This window comes from Pongo abelii, chromosome 1 (assembly GCF_028885655.2).
Source record: "Pongo abelii isolate AG06213 chromosome 1, NHGRI_mPonAbe1-v2.0_pri, whole genome shotgun sequence".
In the NCBI taxonomy this organism is placed as follows: domain Eukaryota; kingdom Metazoa; phylum Chordata; class Mammalia; order Primates; family Hominidae; genus Pongo; species Pongo abelii.
The window spans coordinates 205,108,870-205,122,449 of record NC_071985.2 but is presented as its reverse complement, the minus strand read 5'-3'; the positions used below and the strand labels follow the sequence as shown (position 1 = coordinate 205,122,449).

Below are 13,580 nucleotides of genomic sequence, written 5' to 3'. Positions count from 1 at the left end.
GTTGTGTAGAACGGGGATCCCAGGTGAGAAACTCCTAGTGTGAAATATACCAGCTGTGTGCCTGGCATAACAGCAGCTACCAAATGTATATTGTTGACACATGAGCCCTCTCCTCCCTTCCCTCCTGGGGACCTTTCACACAAAGAGATTTTTGAGCCTCAGTCTGGCAGGCAAGTTCTTCCTCCTGGCGTGGGGGACAGAGGGCACAGCTGCAGTGGCCTGGGAGGGCTCTGTCTCCTTTTACAGAAATTGAGGCTGTGGTGAGGTCACTGGAGGTCAGGGCAGGAGCACCAGGCTCCGGGCAGACTGTCTAGACTGGCGTGCCTACCCGCTTTCTTCAATAAATAAGGAAGGTGAGGTGGGGATAGGGCAGCTCCAGCTCTGGTGGAGCATGGTCGTGAGACTGGGATTTCATTCCACCTCTGTGTGACCTGGGTCACCTTTCCCTGAGCCTCATCTTCCCCTTAGCTGTAAAACTGGGATGAGTCTGCTCACCTCAAAGGGCAACTGTGGGCATTCTGGAGTGCCTGATGGTGGAAGCTGACTCTGTAGCCAACTTATCTGTGACTGTCTCTGTCTTCTCCCAGAGACTGTATGCTCCTTGAAGATGGAAGCTGTGTTGGGTGGGGCGGGGTGGGGAAGCATGATGCCAAAAGCCAAGTCCTTATTCCCAGCCCAGACACTCACTGCCTGGTTAAGAAAACACAGCCAGAGAGGCCGGGCTCGGTGGCTCACGACTGTAACCCCAGCAATTTGGGAGGCCGAGGTGGGCAGATCACCTGAGGTCAGGAGTTCAAGACCAGCCTGGCCGACATGGTGAAACCCCGTCTTTACTAAAAATACCAAACAATTAGCCAGGCGTGGTGGCTTGCGTCTGTAGTCCCAGCACTAGGGAGGCTGAGGCGGGAGAATCGCTTGAACCTGGGAGGCGGAGGTTGCAGTGAGCTAAGATCATGCGTCTGAACCCCAGCTTGGGCAACAGAGTGAGGCTCCATCTCAAAAAAAGAAAAAAAGAAAAGCAAATAAAGGAAAACACACCCAGAGCAGTGAGAGAAGTCTGTACACAAGACCCATTTGTGCAGTAGAGGCTGTGCAGGCAGATACCGGGAACAGGGCTCCACCTTTTAGAAGGTGGCCTTCAGGCCGGGAACAGTGGCTCACACCTGTAATCTTAGCACTTTGGGAGGCCGAGGTGGGTGGATCACGAGGTCAGGAGATCAAGACCATCCTGGCTAACACAGTGAAACCCCGTCTCTACTAAAAATACAAAAAATTACCTGGGCGTGGTGGCGGGCGCCTGTAGTCCCAGCTACTGGGGAGGCTGAGGCAGGAGAATGGCGTGAACCTGGGAGGCAGAGCTTGCAGTGAGCCGAGGTCGCGCCACTGCCTCCAGACTGGGTGACAGAGTGAGACTCCGTCTCAAAAAAAAAAAAAAAAAAATAGAAGGTGGCCCTCCATCCCTTGCCCTTCCCTGGCGATTGCCAGCCCACTGCAGGGCCTCAAGTCTTCCATTTTGGAGAGGAAGCCTCTGGGACTCAAAGAGCACTCAGGTGCCGTCTCCACCACAGCAGGCAGTTGTTGCCACTGTCCTTCCCCACGTCCGTCGGTGGATCTGTCACCACCCACCCCACCTTCCCTCAGGCTCTAGCTGCCTCGCTGTCTCCTCTCTGGTCTCACCGTCCTCTCCTTCTCAGCTGGCTTCTGCTCTCTGCTTCGTGGACTTGGCCAAGCGCATAGGGGATACTGGGGAGGCCTGCCCAGGTTGCCTTAGTCCCTGCCTGGACCAAGGTCTGCCTTCAGAATCAGTCACATAGGCCTGGGTTGTTTTTCTATGCTCCCCTTTACTTGCTGTGTGAACTTAGGCCAATAAAGTTACCTTTCTGAGCCTCAGTTCCTTAACTGAAATAGGAGTGACAGTGCTGCCTTCTTCAGCTTCCTGTGAGGAGTAAAAGGGTTTTGCATATGGAAGATACAGTGAGTTAGCCGGTGCTCCCAGGGGCTCATATTTTAGGAAGTTGATTGGTACGGTGGATAGGCATGTAAATTAAAGTGATTGTGATCCAAAAGTCTGTCCCAGTTTCTCAGAGAGAATGACTAGTTCAGGATGGAGGAGGGATCAGAGGAGGTGACTTTGAGACACCAGTAGATGTTCTTCCAGTGGGATAAGGGATGGGAAGGTGTTCCAGATAAAGAGATGCAAATGGTATGGAGAGGACAGTTAGCATTCTGGCCTAGTGGGTCTGGCAAGGAGATTGTGTGGGAAGAGACGGGAGGATGTGATAGATAGGAGATGAAGCTAAAGGTTCTGTCAGTACCCGATGTTGGAGGCCTCTAATACCCAGCTAAGAAACGTGGGCTTTATCTTCCAGGAAAAGGGAACCACTAAAGAGTCCAAGCAGGCCAGCAGCTTGCTTCAGGTTTGAGGTTTGGAAAGATCATGAATGAGGCCGGGCACGGTACCTCGCGCCTATAATCCCAGCACTTTGGGAAGTCGAGGTGGGAGGATCACTTGAGCCCGGGAGTTTGAGACCAGCCTGGGCAACATAGCGAGACCTTGTCTCTACAAAAAAAAAAAAATTACAAATTAGCCAAGCGTGGTGGTACATGCCTGTAGTCCCAGCTACTCTGGAGGCTGAGGCAGGAGGGTCGCTTGAGTCTAGGAGGTGGAGGTTGCAGTGAGCCATGTAAGTGCTGCTGCACTGCAGCCTGGGCAACAGAGTGAGACCCTGTCAAAAAAAAAAAAAATATATATATACACACACACACACACACACACACACACACACGTTTATTTATCATGAATGACTTGGAGAATGAGAGGGGGGAATGAGGGTGGGGACCCGAAGACTAGTGACAAGTTGCTGTCTTTCCTAGGGAAAGGAGGAGGAGAGACAGTTCCAGGCAACCTGAGAGACTACTAGGGAGCATAGGGAGGAAGGAGGCAGAAGAAATTTCTAATAACACTCAAGGGCACCAGCTCTGGAGTCTGACTAACTTGGTTCAGATCTTGGCCTCCTCTTCCAATCTTGAGTCCTTTCTGAGCCTCAGTTTTCTTCTCTGTAGAGTGGGATCATTGTGGCCAGCTTGTAGTGAAACGCTCCAGAATATTAGCCAAACACAGATAACTAAGGAGATGTTGACTGGGTCTGTTCCATCCACGATAACAGATTTTTTGGTTAATGCCCCATGACACCAACACTTCATATAGCCGTTATGTGTCTGACTCCATTCCAGGCTGTGCTCATGGCAGCCCAGCCATCAGCACCAACTGTGCTGACATAATTGTTTCCTGCTTTTTCTCCTGACTTCTTGTTGTGAGTACTTTTTCATGCTAATACAGTCTCCCTCCCAGGCACAGCAGACTGCTACAGATTATTCTGATGAACTGATGGGATGTTTGCCATGGCATACAACTGTCTATCTACAACAAGGGTGCCTCTTTTTTTGGTGGAGGGACAGAGTTTCACTCTTGTTGCCCAGGCTGGAGTGCAATGGCGTAAACTCGGCTCACCGCAACCTCCACCTCCTGGGTTCAAGCGATTCTCCTGCCTCAGCCTCCCGAGTAGCTGGGATTACAGCACGCGCCACCACGCCCGGCTAATTTTGTATTTTTAGTAGAGATGGGGTTTCTCCATGTTGGTCAGGCTGGTCTTGAACTCCTGACCTCAGGTGATCCACCCGCCTTGGCCTCCCAGTGTGCTGGGATTACAGGCGTGAGCCACCGTGCCCGGCCACAAAGGTGCCTCTTATATCCCACATCCCTACCCCATCTAACTTTGCCTGCCTGACATCTTTTCTGGGGATGGCTCCCAAGCACTTCAGATTGAATGAAAACACCTAGCAACATGGAGCTTCATGTCTCTTCTCTCCTGTTTGTTCAGCAGTGTTCTCTATCTCACTACATGGAAGTCTACCATCTACCTGGTCATTTAAGCCCAAGCCTGGGAGTCTTTGTGTTTGGCCAAGCTCATAGGGGGATCCTGGGCAGGCCTGCCAAGAATCCTCTGGACTTTCTTAGGATGAACAAATCAAGCCAAGTGCTGTGGCACGTGCCCGTGATCCCAGGCTCTTGGGAAGCTGAGGTGGGAAGATCGCTTGAGTCCATGAGTTCAAGGCTGCAGTGAGCTAATTGCACCACTGCACTCCAGCCTAGGTGACAGAGCGAGACCCCCTCTCTTAAAAGAATAAAATAAAAGGCCGGGCATGGTGGCTTACACCTATAATCCCAGCACTTTGGGAGTCCAAGGCTAGAGAATCACTTGAGCCCAGGAGTTCGGGACCAGCCTGGGCAACATGGCAAGACGTTGTTTCTACAAAATATACAAAAATTAGCTGAGCGTGGTGGTGCACACCTGTAGCTGTAAGCTATCCAGGATGGCTTAAGCTCAGGTGGTTGAGGCTGCAGTGAGCCATGACCATGCCACTGCACTCAAGTCTGGGCAGGACCCTGTCTCAAAAATGAATAAATACAAAGGATGAACAAATTATGAGAGTAAAACAGGGTTAGTCTCCTTTATCGTTGCTACACCTCCTCACCTAAAGCCAAGCAGTAGTGTAGCAGGATAAGCCGCAGACAAAACCCCTCAGACACCAAGTTAAAGAAGGAAGGGCTTTATTCAGCCGGGAGCTTTGGCAAGATTCATGTCTCCAAAAACCGAGCTCTCGGAGTGAGCAGTTCCTGTCCCTTTTAAGGGCTCACAACTCTAAGGGGGTTTGCGTGAAGGGGTCATGATTGATTGAGCAAGCAGGGGGTACGTGACTGGGGACTGTATGCACCGGTAGTCAGAACGGAACAGAACAGGACAGGGATTTTCACAATGCTTTTCCATACAATGTCTGGAATCTATAGATAACATAATCGGTTAGGTCAGGGGTCGATCTTTAACCAGACACAGGTCGCGGCGCCAGGCTGTCTGCCTGTGGATTTCATTTCTGCCTTTTAGTTTTTACTTCTTTCTTTGGAGGCAGAAATTGGGCATAAGACAATATGAGGGGTGGTCTCCTCCCTTAGTAGTAGTAAGCACTATAAATATTTGTGGATTTACAACCATTTCATTCAGTCTTGATGACAGCCCTGAGAAGTTGTCATTGCATCCCCTTTTATAGATGAGGATACAGTTCAGAGAGATTAAGGTCACTGGCTAGCCACAAGCTCTGGAAGGTGAACCAAGTTCCCTCTAATCCCAAAGAATGTGTATTTTTTAGTGTGGGACAAGGGGTCTCAAAAGACAGGTGGGAGGATTCTCAGCCCTGGGAGAATAAAAGTTGGGTGAAGTTCAGAACTGCCACCTCATCAGTCAGAACTGGGCCAGTGACAGCCTGCAGAAGCTCAGCCTGCAAAGGCTTATCGGTATTCTAGGCCCTTGTTTACTTTCCCATCTTTAGTATTTTGTTCTCCTTCCCCAGGATAATCAGGAGAAAAGTGCCTGGCCTTGTGTCCATATACCATGGAGGGGAGAGCTAGAGAGGCTGGGCTCTCGGGAACCACTAGAAGGAAGGAATGAGGGGGCTGCTGGTTAGGCCCACAGCTGAGACCGAGAAGGGCTCTTTGGAGTTCTCCTTCCCTTTGTAACATTAGGTAGAGGCTTAGACAACTTGATTGTTTTTCATGACCTTAAAGACAGTGGCTCCGGCCAGGCATGGTGGCTCACACCTGTTGTAATCCCAGCACTTTGGGAGGCTGAGGCGGGTAGATCGCTTGAGCCCAGGAGTTCTAGACCAGCCTGGGCAACTTAGCAAAGCCCTGTCTCTACAAAATATATAAAAATTAGCTGGGCATTGTGATGCGCACTTGTAGTCCCAGCTATCCTAGAGGCTGAGGTGGGAGGATCACCTGAGCTCAAGAGGTCAAACCTGCAATGAGCCGTGATTGTGCCACTGCACTTGAGCCAGGGCAACAGAGAGTGAGATGCTGTCTCAAACAAACAAACAAACAAACAAAAACAAGTGCTTGATGACTCCATTGGAGTCAATTATGAAGAGACCTCTTAGTGCAAGACCAGGACCTTCTAACAGCACACCTCTCGAGAAATTCGAGAAATTCCAGCACACACACAGTCTCGAGAAATTCGATTAGTTAAATCTGACAAGGGTGCGATGTTCATGTGGCCCAAACCGCCATTCTTTCTTGGTGTATTTATCCAGGCAAGATGGCTAAAGTGAGAATCCACTGAGACTGCAACAACTTCAAAGTTCACATTGTGAAATTCCTTAGCTTTGTCACTAGAAGCAACAATTTCTGTAGGACACACAAAGGTGAAATCCAAAGGATAGGGCCGGGCGCGGTGGCTCACACCTGTAATCCCACCACTTTGGGAGGCTGAGGCGGGTGGATCACCTGAGTTCAGGAGTTCAAGACCAGCCTCACCAACATGGTGAAATCCCATCTCTACTAAAAATACAAAAATTAGCCAGGCGTTGTGTCAGGCACCTCTAATTCCAGGTACTCAGGAGGCTGAGGCAGGAAAATTGGCTTGAACCCGGGAGGCGGAGGTTGCAGTGAGCCGAGATCGTGCCACTGCACTCCAGCCTGGGTGACACAGCAAGACTCTGTCTCGGGGAAAAAAAAAAAAAAAATCCGAAGGGTAAAAGAAAAGCACCAAATATTTCCCCTCAAAGTCATCAAGGCTTAGGTCTTTGAACTCTCCATTGACCATGGCTATACCCTTAAAATAGGGCTCATGCTGGGTGACATCAGGTGCACGGCATGAGGAACTGGTGCCAGAATTTTGCTTGACCGGAACCAGACCACAATATGTTTGTCAAGCTTGTTCTTCCAGAAGCAGCAGGCCTGAGGGCTGCAGTGGCAGAAATGCCCCAAGGAATGGCACTCACATGCCGGGCAACTGATGCTCAGAGTAACCTTCCCACAGCAGCCACGATCTTCAGTGCATGTGTGTTTTTGTTTTTTTGAGACAGTGTCTGTCTCTGTCGCCCAGGCTGAAGTGCAGTGGCACAACCTCAGCTCAGTTTAGCCTCAGCCTCCCAGGCTCAAGCCATCCTCCCACCTCAGCCTCCTGAGTAGCTGGGACTACAGGCGTGTACCACCATGCCCAGCTAATTTTTGTAATTTTTTGGATAGAAATGGGGTTTCGCCATGTTGCCCAGGCTGGTCTTGAACTCCTGGGCTCAAGCGATCCTCCTGCCTCGACTTCCCAAAGTGCTAGGATTACAGGTGTGGTGGCACCTTGTCTCTAAAAAAAATCAATCATTAAATAAGAAAAGAAAATAGCTCTCCTCCCCCTCTGATTATAACAACACATTACCAAAGTTACTGGTGCTTACATGGGATTGAATGGAGTTATGATGGATATTTCATTTAATGTTGTTCTTCAATGTTTTAATTTTTTACAACAGACTTAAAAATTTTTTAAATACATGTGGCCAGGCGTGGTGGCTCACACTTGTAATCCCAGCACTTTGGGAGGCCAAGGCGGGTGGATCATCTGAGGTCAGGAGTTCAAGACCAGCGTGACCAACCTGGAGAAACCCCATCTCTAGTAAAAATACAAAATTAGCCGGGCGTGGTGGCACATGCCTGTAATCCTAGCTACTCCAGAGGCTGAGGCAGGAGAATCACTTGAACCTGGGAGGTAGAGGTTGTGGTGAGCTGAGATCGCACCATGGCACTCCAGCCTAGGCAATAAGAACAAAACTCTGCTTCAAAAAAAAAAAAAAAAACATGTAATTGGCCGTACGCAGTGGCTCACGCCTGTAATCCCAGGACTTCGGGAGGCTGAGGCAAGTGGATTACTTGAGATTAGGAGTTTGAGACCAGCCTGGCCAACATGGTGAAACCCTGTCTCTACTAAAAATACAAAATTTGGGCTGGGCACAGTGGCTCACGCCTATAATCCCAGCACTTTGGGAGGCCAAGTGGGGGTGGATCACTGAGATCAGGAGTTCGAGACCAGCCTGGCCAAACTGGTGAAACCCTGTCTCTACTAAAAATACAAAAATTAGCTGGGTGTGGTGGTGGGTGCCTGTAATCCCAGCTACCTGAGAGGCTGAGGCAGGAGAATCACTTGAACCCAGGAGGCAGAGGTTGCAAGAACCGAGATCGCGCCATTGCAGCCTGGGCGACAGAACGAAACTCCGTCTCAAAAAAACAAAAACAAAAACAAAACAAAACTTAGCAGGGCATGGTGATGCACACCTGTAATCTCAGCTACTCGGAAGGCTGAGGCACAAGAATTGCTTCAACCTGGGAGGTGGAGGTTGCAGTGAGCTGAGATCATGCCTGTGCACTCCAGCCTGGCGGCAGAGTGAGACTCCGTCTCAAAAAACAGAAAAATACATGTAATGCTCCTTGTTAAACATCTTAGATAATATAGGAAGATACAACGAAACAAGTAATAATTATCTATAATACCATTTTCCGAGGTTACCATTGTTAATATGGGATATATTTTCTTCCCCACATTTTTCTCACATATTTTTTATGTGTATGCATTTTTTTTCCAAAAAAAAAAAAAAAAAAATGGATGATAGGCTGTTTTTCTTTTTTTTTTTTTTTTTTTTTTTTTGGTTGAGGGGTGGAGTTTTACTACTCTGTCGCCCGGGCTGGAGTGCTGAGTGCAATGGCATGATCTTGGCTCACCACAACCTCCACCTCCTAGGTTCAAGCAATTCTCCTGCCTCAGTCTCCCAAGTAGCTGGGATTACAGGTCGCACACCACCATGCCTGGCTAATTTTTGTGTTTTGTTTTTTTTTTTTAGTGGCGACGGGGTTTCACCATGTTGGCCAGGCTGGTCTCAAACTCCTGACCTCAAGTGATCCTCACCTTGGCCTCCGAAAGTGCCAAAGTACTGGGATTACAGGCGTGAGCCACCGCACCCAGGTTTTTTTTTTTTTTGAGATAGTCTGGCTCTCTTGCCCAGGCTGGAGTGCAGTGGCTCGATCTTGGCTCACCACAGCCTTCACCTCGCGGGTTCAAGCGATTCTCCTGCCTCAGCCTCCTGAGTAGCTGGGATTACAGGTGCCCATCACTGTGCCTGGCTAATTTTTGTATTTTTAGTAGAGGCAGAGTTTTGCCATGTTGGCCAGGCTGGTTTAGAACTCCTGATGTCAGGTAATCCGCCCGCCCCGGCCTCCCACAGTGTTGGGATTACAGATGTGAGCCACCGCACCTGGCCGTCTGTTTTTCATTCTGCTTGTTTTACTTGGCAATGGGGAACATCTTTCTATTCAATAGATTGATTTCTGAAAACATCACTTTTGATGGCTTCATACTGTTCTATCATGAATATACCACATATTTAGTTCACTACTATTGAACACACGGGTTCTGTTTTTGTTGTTTTCAAAATGTTATGAAGGATACAGTAGAGAATATTTGTGTGATTAATCTTTGGGTGCATCCATTATTCTGTTCTTGGGATACATTTTGAGAAGTGGAATTGTTGGGCAATTCCTCTTAACGTATTTCTAGGGTGTTTGATAAATATTGTCTGGCCATATGAAAATGTTTGCCATTTCTCATATGTAGTATTTGACTGACTTTCAGGACAGGAAAATGTCACCCAAGCGCATAGCTAAAAGAAGGTCCCCCCCAGCAGATGCCGTCCCCAAAAGCAAGAAGGTGAAGGGTAAGTTGGCCTTGGCCTCTTTGTGGGTACAGGTGGCCCCTTGAAACCCTAAGAACCCGGGACTGGGCTCCTTTCTTCCTGACGCTTGAAGCTGAAGGGTGTGGATGTGCAGAGACCCCACCCAGCTGGAAGGTTTCCTGTAGCTCATCGAATCCTACCCTCTGGGAATCACAAAGTGGGCAGAAACTCCTCTCAAGGCACTCAGGCAGCACTGGCAAAAAAAAAAAAAAAAAGCAAAAAACTAGACCCTAGGGCTTCACCCCAGGCAGTGATGCATTATGGTTAGGACCACTGACTTTCCAACACGGGTTCAAGTCCTTGCTCTGCCACTTTCTAGCTGCTGGGCAAGTCACTTAATCCCGCAGTTTGGATTATCAACTTCTTAAAATGGAGGCAGCCAGAGCAGCGCCACCCTCTCTGGGCTGTGTGAGGATGAGATGAGATAATGGCCTGGCAGCATTTGAGGGAGGTGGCTGTGGTTTCCTCTGTCCTGGGACCCCAGAGGGGGACAGGGAGGAGAGAAAAGCCGGCACCAAACTGGGAGGGGAAGTGTGGACCCACGCTCAGACAGTGTCTGTCTTTTGCAGACGCGAGGGCCGCTGCCTCCCGCCGCGTTCCTGGCGCCCGCTCCTGTCAAGGTGCCTGCGGGCCGAGCCCTCCCGACCAGAAAACCCGACCAGGTGGCTCCGCGCCCGGGGCGCCCTCTGTGCTGCCAGCGCAGGCTCCTCAGCGGTGGCCGCATCCTCGGGGGAGGGGCTGGGCGCCATTGGCTGCCCGGGGCTGCGGGTTGGGGGGCCGCCTTTGGCCCACAGAGGACCCCGGGCCGCCCACCGGTTGGCGCGCCCCTCCTGCCTCTCCACTGGATGGCCGAGGGAAGAGTCCGTTTCTGCAGTGGATTTGCCCGGGAGCTGAACTTATTCACTGGCGGACGGCCTGGGCATGGAGGAGGGCTTGGATGGAGATTGGGGACTGTTCTCTGACCCACGTAGTCTCCCTTGCTTTCGGTGCAGATTCTGCTATTATAATTAGCTTTCTGCGGGGCAAGGTGGCTCACGCCTGTCAGAAGATCGAGACCATCCTGGCTAACATGGTGAAACCCCGTCTCTACTAAAATACAAAAAATTAGCCTTGCGCGGTGGTGCGTGCCTGTAGTCCCAGCTACTCAGGAGGCTGAGGCAGAGGAATCGCTTGAACCCGGGAGGCAGAGGTTGCAGTTAGCCAAGATCCACCACTGCACTCCAGACTGGTGACAGAGGGAGACTCCATCTCAAAATAACAATAATAATAATTAGCTTTCTTTTCTTTCTTTCTTTTTTTTTTTGAGATCGAGTCCCCAGTCTGTCGCCCAGACTGGAGGGGACAGTGGCACGATCTCGGCTAACTGCCACCTCCGCCTCCCAGGTTCAAGTGATTCTCCTGCCTCAGCCTCCCGAGTAGCTGAGATTACAGGCTACTGTTGGCAAGGCTGGTCTCTAACTCCTGACCTCAATTGATCCACCCGCCTTGGCCTCCCAAAGTGCTAGGATTACAGGTGTGAGCCACCGCACCCAGCCCCTCTTGCCCGCTCCACCAAGATTCATTTCATGTCTCCTTGTTTCCCTTTCTCCCCTTTCACGTGAATAATGTGCTCAGTTCTTAATCTCCACAAAAATTCTGTGAGAGAGGTACTTTTGTTGTCCCCATTTCACAGATGACAAAACTTAGAAAGTTCATACTAACGGTCGGTGGCAGAGCAGGGATGTCCGCACAGGTTTGTCTGATCCCAGAGCCTGTGACCTCTCCTTGCTGTCGTCATCCTCTACACTCAGGGTCTGTCTTCTTCACCCTTCAGTCTCGCACAGGTCCCACAGCACAGAACCCGGCTTGGTGCTGACACTAGGCCAGGGCGACGTGGGCCAGCTGGGGCTGGGTGAGAATGTGATGGAGAGGAAGAAGCCGGCCCTGGTATCCATTCCAGAGGATGTTGTGCAGGCTGAGGCTGGGGGCATGCACACCGTGTGTCTAAGCAAAAGTGGCCAGGTAGGTGTTGGGGACTGGCACAGGGTTGGACAAGGCCTGGGGTTGGGTGGCTTGTGGCAGGGCTTTTGAACCACACATGTTCACTGTGGAAATGGAGCTGGCTAGTCAAGTGGGGAGTGGCCTACATGAGAATGGACTGCGAGGCCAGACTTTGCATTAATCAGGGCATCTTGGGCACAGGTCTATTCCTTCGGCTGCAATGATGAGGGTGCCCTGGGAAGGGACACATCAGTGGAGGGTTCGGAGATGGTCCCTGGGAAAGTGGAGCTGCAAGAGAAGGTGGTACAGGTGTCAGCAGGAGACAGTCACACAGCAGCCCTCACTGAGGATGGCCGTGTCTTCCTCTGGGGCTCCTTCCGGGTAAGGCTGGGTCTGGAAGTCTGCATGGTCCCTGAAAGACAGAATTAACTGGCGGGGCCCCAAAGATAATCCACTTCAATGCCCCCGTGGTACTTACTGGTGGGGAGATGAAAGCCCACAGGTAGAGCTGAGGCCCAGACCCAGGACTCTAGCTTCCTCATGTGGGCCTGTCCACGCCACTGGCTGCTTCCTTGAATCCGATGTCATCAAGTGTCTGTCCTGGGAAGTGAGTGGGTCAAGGATGTCCCTGGGTTGAGGCTGATCCAGGAGGCCTGCTGTCTTCACCCATCTCCCTGACTTCTGTCTCCCCCTCACCTTGCCAGCACTGCCTCTTCCACACTTCCCAGAGGCTTGGATGGGGCAAGGAGGTGTGGAGGCAGGGATTGTCGCATCTCAGAGTTTCCAAGGTACAGAGGAGTGTAGTTTAAAAAACAGATTCTGTTTTTTTTTTGTTGTTGTTGTTGTTTTGTTTTGAGATGAAGTTTCACTCTTGTTGCCCAGGCTGGAGTGCAATAGCGCAATCTTGGCTCACCACAACCTCTGCCTCCCAGGTTTAAGTGATTCTCCTGCCTCAGCCTCCCAAGTAGCTGGGATTACAGGCATGCGCCACCACGCCTGGCTAATTTTGTATTTTTAGTAGAGACGGGGTTTCCCCTGTTGGTCAGGCTGGTCTCGAACTCCCAACCTCAGGTGATCCACCCGCCTCTGCCTTCCAAAGTGCTGGGATTACAGGCATGAGCCACCGTGCCCGGGGCCAAATTCTGTATTTAAATTGTTTTCTTTTTTTCTTTTTTTTTTTGAGATGGAGTCTCGCGCCATTGCCCAGGCTGGAGTGCAGTGGCGAGACCTCACTGCAACCTCCACCTTCCGGGTTCAAGCGATTCTTCTGCTTCAGCCTCCCAAGTAGCTGGGACTACAGGCGCATGCCTGTTGGTCAGGCTAGTCTCAAATTCCTGACCTCAAGCCATCTACCCTCCTCAGCCTCCCAAAGTGCTGGGATTACAGGCGTGGGCCACCACACCCGGCCTGATGGGTGTTTCCTTATCACATCTATTTTGAATTTTTCATGGAGAATTTCCAACACATGAAAGTAATCAGAATTGGGCCAGGCGCGGTGGCTCATGCCTGTAATCCTAGCACTTTGGGAGGCCGAGACGGGCGGATCACGAGGTCAGGAGATCGAGACCATCCTGGCTAACATGGTGAAACCCCGTCTCTATTAAAAATACAAAAAATTATCCGAGCGTGGTGGCGGGTGTCTGTAGTCCCAGCTACTCAGGAGGCTGAGGCAGGAGAATGGCTTGAACCCGGGAGGCGGAGCTTGCAGTGAGCCAAGATCGCGCCACTGCACTCCAGCCTGGGGGACAGAGCGAGACTCTGTCTCAAAAAAAAAAAAAAAAAAAGCCAGGCGCGGTAGCTCACGCCTGTCATCCCAGTACTTTGGGAGGCCGAAGCAGGCGGATCACCTGAGGGGTCGGGAGTTTGAGACTGGCCTGACCAACATGGAGAAACCCTGTCTCTATTAAAATTACAAAATTAGCTGGACATGGTGGTGCATGCCTGTAATCCCAGCTACTCAGGAGGCTGAGGCAGGAGAATTGCTTGAACCTGGG

At 50.7% G+C, this 13,580-nt stretch overlaps 1 protein-coding gene across 12 annotated transcripts in view; it reads left to right on the top strand.

Annotated features, from left to right (window-relative positions):
* RCC1 (regulator of chromosome condensation 1) overlaps positions 1-13,580 on the top strand; it is a 34,841-nt gene that overhangs the window by 16,012 nt on the left and 5,249 nt on the right. For 3 of the 12 annotated variants that reach the window (XM_054538846.2, XM_054538825.2, XM_024249360.3), the window contains 4 exons: positions 9,507-9,588; positions 10,176-10,226; positions 11,420-11,607; positions 11,788-11,967. In XM_054538846.2, the coding sequence (XP_054394821.1) occupies positions 9,516-9,588; positions 10,176-10,226; positions 11,420-11,607; positions 11,788-11,967 (492 nt within the window). In that variant the 5' untranslated portion in view covers positions 9,507-9,515. Of the gene's footprint in view, positions 1-9,506; positions 9,589-10,175; positions 10,593-11,419; positions 11,608-11,787; positions 11,968-13,580 lie in introns of all 12 variants that reach the window. The other 9 variants (XM_063713929.1, XM_063713927.1, XM_063713928.1 and 6 more) reach the window with 3 other exon arrangements.